Source organism: Schistocerca serialis, chromosome 7 (assembly GCF_023864345.2).
Source record: "Schistocerca serialis cubense isolate TAMUIC-IGC-003099 chromosome 7, iqSchSeri2.2, whole genome shotgun sequence".
Taxonomy (NCBI): domain Eukaryota; kingdom Metazoa; phylum Arthropoda; class Insecta; order Orthoptera; family Acrididae; genus Schistocerca; species Schistocerca serialis.
Genome location: NC_064644.1, coordinates 532,907,884 through 532,913,883, shown reverse-complemented (window position 1 = coordinate 532,913,883; position 6,000 = coordinate 532,907,884). Strand labels below are relative to the sequence as shown.

Below are 6,000 nucleotides of genomic sequence, written 5' to 3'. Positions count from 1 at the left end.
TTTTATCATACAGAGCACATGGAAAAACTTAAAAGAAAGAAACAAAAAGAAGAAAATACCCCCCCCCCCCCCCCACACACACACACACACACACAGACACCATTCAATTACCATGGAGAGAGATGATTTTCTAAATGGTTACCTCTTTTTTGCAAGTGCTGTCATGATATTTTGATGACACTCTTTCCAGCTGATAGGAGTCAAATATTTAGTGTAGTGATTTCTGTTACCTTCTACACTTCTGCATAAATAAAAAATGGTGATTCTTTCTCTTTCTCCTCTTCTACCACAAAAGAGTGCCTTAATCTGCTACTTTCTGTTTTTTAGTGCTTTTAAAAAGAGCACTGACATAATGAAGAAGACATTTATCCATGTGCATTCATTCCCCAAAGCCAGCAAATTCTTCCAAAGTCTTAAGAATGGCTTAAGCAAACCTCAAACTTTTTATTTCATAGTCAATGACTTTAGTCACTAGACCGCACTGATCCATGATACTGTGAAAGACAAATTGTTACAATGCTGAAAACAGCAGAAGCCAAGAATATTACAGGTTAATTTGCATTCACTGTTGATATTAAATAAAACCAGCACAAATTTTGAACTTATTCGTGCCTTTCCTTTCAATCTGTCTGGTGACCATTAGTTAAAAATTAGCAATGTCATGTTCATGCATGAAGTCTTTTCTTTTCAGATTCCTTTACTTGTGGCTGGACACAGCTAAATGACACCAAATAACAAATGTTCATGATGAAACGAAGGGACAAAACCTTAGAAAGTTGAGAAATACAAACACTACAAAAATTAACAGATATATTATTTTGAATATGTACATAGTCACTATTAAAATAGCAAACTTTTACAGTTGACAACAAATATTATAAACAACACTTTTTACAAAGTTTATGACTTTGGGGGCACAGGTCCAGATTAGTTTCAGTCCTCCTTGTCATACATTATATTAAGCTAACACCGTTAATTATAATTAACAGCAATTCAACTGAAGGACTTTTTCTCTTTTTTCTTCTTCTTTTTGCCAGAATTTTCTGGGATTGACGGCTCTTCATTTATTCTTTTCTCACCACTGAAAATAACGCAAAAATTCATAATCAGTAAAAATTATTCCATTCCATTGTGGCAGGGCGCTACAGCAACCAGTTTTAGATTATTTCAGAAAAAAAAAACAAAAAAAAAAAAACTGTCTTGGTTGCGAAATTATTTAATGTCAATGTTGTGTTTCAGCCTGTTGGGACATTGTCAGATTGTGTAAAAGTAGCTGGATATGAAAGCTATCCATTATATAGCCATATAAAATGAAAAATGGACAGAACAGTATCTTGAACTCACCAGCTGACACTGCCATAGTCATACAAAGTAGGGCCATGCTTACAAAAATAAATGCAGTATGAGTCGCATGCTGGATGGTCTTGGCATGAACACAGTAATTTCGCATTAGTGTTTGTGTGCATGCCAAAAGGACATTGTGCTGCATGTGGCTCATACTGCATTTAATTTTGTAAGCATGGCACTATTTTGTACTATTATGGTGGTTTCAGCTGTTGTGTTCTACGTCCACCTTGCATTTTATATGTTTTTGTGATGGATGGATTACATAACCAGTTACTGTTGCGTCCATTTTACATTTTATATGGCTATATAATGGATGAATTACATAACCAGTTACTCTTGTGTCCATTTTATATGGCTATATAATGAATGGGTCTCTCTCTCTCTCTCTCTCTTTCCTTGTGCCTGTGTCCCACACTCCGTAGGTTCGGCATGGTTATCATCTGATTTGGCGAGGTTAATTGAAGGGGTGGCCAGATGCCCTTCCTGTCACCAAAAGGGTGAAACGCTTCATTGACATCAAATAATTTCGCAACCAAAACTATTTTTATTCTATCATAGTGAAATTCTGTTCTTTTACAAGGAACTAACAACCAGAACTCTCGTACATAATGAAACCACTACAACAATTTTAAAATAAAAATGTTAAAATAATGTCATGTGGCAGCTATGTTCGTTACATATGAAGTGCTTATTTCCAAAATGGTACACTTCCAGTTTTGTTCATTTCAAGATTCAGAGGCTTAAACATAACTGAGTGATGAGAACAGAAAGAAATGGTAAACCCTTGCAACAAGCAATGAACTGCAATATTTCAGTTATCTCAGTCAAAGAATTTCATCACTCAATTATGTTTAAGCCTCAGGTGTACCATTATTGAAATAATGCCTTCGTATATGACTCCATATAAAATGTACATTTAATCTGTGAACATATCTGTAAATGTGTAACACACATCAATTTGGAAACTGAAATGTACAGGGGTTGGACAAAAATATGAAAACACCACAAGAAACACATGCTTGTAGATAAATTCAGATGCTAGCCAAACCCGCATGTTGCACTGTTGTAACTGACCATGAACAGCACCTGTGCAATGTCCTCAGTACGTTGCAAGTGTCTGTTATGGTCAGAACAGCGTACTGTATAGTTGTGAGTGCATTATGTCAGAACTAAGTGAATTCAAGCGGATGCAAATTATTGGCACTTGTATGGTAGGTGCTTCCATAACCATGGGAGCCAAATGTCTGTGTTTCAGGGGCACTGACTGCATGCAGGGAAAGTAAAAAACATCATCCACTAAGTCACAACACTGATAAATATGTGTTAGCATGACAAATTGTCACTGGAGAGGATTATGATGAAAAATAAGAGGACGACAGCTGCTAGAACCACTGCAGAATGGTTAGTCGCGCTCCCCAAAACAATGTCAGCACCAAAAACCACGAAGAGAGTTCCATAAACAGGAAATTACAGGATGATTTGCAATTTCAAAACCAATAACAGCTGGACTATGGACCAATGGTAGAAAGTCATATGATCAGATGAGTTGTTTGGATTGTATCCAAAAGTCTGGTCATATTTACATCCCAAGAGGGAAACAGGGCAGGGGTTCGGTGATGATCAGGGCAGCATATTGTGGTATTTCAGAAGCCCCATGGGTATTCTGCAGGGTCGTATTATTTGCAAGGATTACCTGAACATTTTGGCTGATCAAGTCCATCCCACGGTACAACGTTTGATGCCCAGCGATGATGCCCTGTTTCAAGATGACAGAGCACCTGTTCTTACAGGTCACGTTATCCAGGACTGGTTTCGTGAGAATGAGGATGAACTGTCACATCTCCCTGGCTGCCATAGTCCCCAGATCTCAATATTACTGAGCCTCTGAGGTCTTCTTTCGAGAGAAAGCTGCATGATCACCAGTCACCTTCATCACCGTTACCTGAACTTGCTATTATTTTGCAGGGATCCTTTGAAAACCACATAGGACCTATATTTTTCCATTCTAAGGTGACTGGAATCTGTTTTGAAATCCAATTGGTTTCCTACACTATGTTACACATGGTAATGTGTTATGTTTTTGATGTTTCCATTTTTTGTCCAATCTCTATATATGGTACTGCTGTGCAAAATGTTAAGAGAATGATAATTCTGCATTTAGGTAAAATAGCACAGAAAGTAGCTAACATTTGTAAGCTTTTAAATGCTGAAGTTACATTTCAAACCAACATTTTTACAATGTAAATAAGGGACCAATTTAAAACAGAAGGTTGATAAACACAATAAAGCCGGTATCAAAAAAAATTCTGTGTAACAGAAGTTCTAATATGAACTACATCAGTCAGATTGGTAGGTCCTACAAAGCGAGGCATAAGGAAAACTGGTATGCTTTTCAGCTTCATAATTTTGAAAAGTTGGCTACAAGCACACATTCCATGAAACTGACCGATCTTTTTGGGAGGATAAGTGTAGAAAACTGAATCTACAGGAACAATTAGAAATTACAATACGTAGCAGGACAAATGAAAATACATTTAGGGACAGGAGAGACAAACAACTTTTTAAACATTTCAAAAGCTTTTTAAGACATCAGCATGTTGTTAGCTACTTTGTAATCATACTCTTGACATTCAGTGTATGATGAGATTCATGCTCCTGACCATCTATGCAGAGATGTGCATCATCTTTGATTTCTTGATTATGAACACAAAATGCTCAGTTATGCTGTATATGTTTTTGTATCTGAGTGAGTCTTTTATGGAGATATACAGACTGGTGCTGTGATACTGCCTACATTTATGGACAGCATATGCCAATCCACTTTAGTTTATTTTACATACTGGAAAATGATGTTTAAATGTATTTTAGGGTGGCATGGTTACAAGGGGAATAATCATTAAATTTTAACATTTTTATTTATATTTTTATATTTATCACTTTCATAAGATTCTGGTGAAATAATTATGATGATGAAGTTTTGCTCTGAAACAATTCAATGTAAGTGCTTTTGCACTGTGGAAGGTGGTTCAACCTGCATTTTGAACATTAAAACAAAACAAAATTTTTGAATAGCATCCAAAACTACCTTACAGCAAAAGGTCACACAATCAAGTAATTCCTCATTTCTTGTACAAATGAATCTCACTCAATATCTATTGACAGTTTTTCACTATCAACTTCTAATTCAACTATGAACTCCCCTCCAGCACACTATATTGTTGACAATTCTGAGTGGAGTGTTGTAACAAAAATGATCTAAAATTTTAATATGCTTACCTCTTCACAGAAATTATGCCCTTTGCTCCTTTCGACAATGCTCTGTCCCATTCTTGTTCTGAGCCTTTTATAACATACTGACTCAAATTTTCATTTTTCAGCCTCTTTAATTCTTCCTGCTGTTTTAGTTTAAGGTCCTGAAATAACAAAAAGAGGTTAATAATTTTCTAACTGGAGTCCAGTACTTAAATACTGTTTTACATAATTGTGAAATGCTCATATTCACACCTTCGCTGCTTCATCCAATTCTTGCTGCATCGTCTTCACTAAAGGATTTAGTTTCAAGTCTTGCTTTGGCTGCACAAAATCCTTTTCTATTGCTCGCTCAAGAACACCTGTCAGGTACTGAACTAATCGACGAATTGTACGATTAAAAAGACCCAGCAGCTGTGACACTGGCAACTCAAGCTCAGTGGCCAAGTCATCAGCTGTTTTGTGTTGCAGCCCCAGTCCAAGTAATATTGCCTGGAAAAAAGGTAACAAGTACTATTTACAAATGAACACAAAATACAATGCCACTACACATATTCAACTTTTATTGTATACTACTTTTTCTCATTTTCGATGTACGTAGTTACACTTCACTCTGTTAGCTTACCACGGATATCACAACTGCTTATGAAGGAAGGTGATAATACTGACCCCGCCATCCAATCGAAGGGGAGTATATCATCTCCCAGAAAATAATCTAACTCAGTTCTGTGCTTAAATTTCCTGACAGATTAAAACTGTGTACCCATCTGCGACTTGGGCCTGGAAAAGTTTACAGCAAAGGTTTGGCTAATGGTGATAGTTGTAGCTTTGAATAATGGACTACTTGAGTACAGATACACCAAAAATTATGTAGCATGTCCACATGCTACCCTTGTCAACTGTGCCACTGTTCCATACCACAATATTTTAATACCACGTCAATTACGGGTAAGGGATGAATGTATGACAAAACAGCAACTTGTTAAAATCATTGTCTGGTTCGGTTTTCTGTGGTTTCACTCAATGTGATGTCTCCTTTCAAAAGGAAATGGTCAAGAAGTCCAATGTGCACACCAGAGGGGGCATGATGGGGGTGGGGGTGAGGGGAGGGGAGGCGAGGGTTGAAGGAGGCGAGTGTCATCCCACATACAGAACAGGTTCTTCCAGATGCCAAGAAGCACAGGATGCAGCCAACTGCAGATGGTGGCTCATGTCGGTACCAACAGTGTGTGTCATTTCTGATTGGAAGAGATTCTCTCTGTTTTGGGCAGATAGCTGAAATGGGAAAGACTGCCAGTCTTGCTTGCGAGATGAGGGCACAGCTCACTATATGTAGCATCACCCACAGGACTGATTGCAGATTTTTGGTACAGAGCCGAGTGGAGGGTGTGAATCAGAAGTTCA

General features: G+C 37.5%; 1 protein-coding gene across 1 annotated transcript in view; it reads right to left on the bottom strand.

The window, feature by feature from the left end:
• Positions 1 to 797: 797 nt before the first annotated feature.
• Positions 798 to 6,000, bottom strand: part of LOC126412489 (RNA cytidine acetyltransferase) — an 87,523-nt gene continuing 82,320 nt past the window's right edge. Inside the window, exons 18-20 of the mRNA XM_050082110.1 lie at positions 4,852 to 5,088; positions 4,624 to 4,760; positions 798 to 1,081 (exon numbers count right to left, since the gene is read on the bottom strand). Coding sequence (XP_049938067.1) covers positions 994 to 1,081; positions 4,624 to 4,760; positions 4,852 to 5,088 — 462 coding nt within the window. The 3' untranslated portion in view covers positions 798 to 993. The remainder of the gene's footprint in view (positions 1,082 to 4,623; positions 4,761 to 4,851; positions 5,089 to 6,000) is intronic.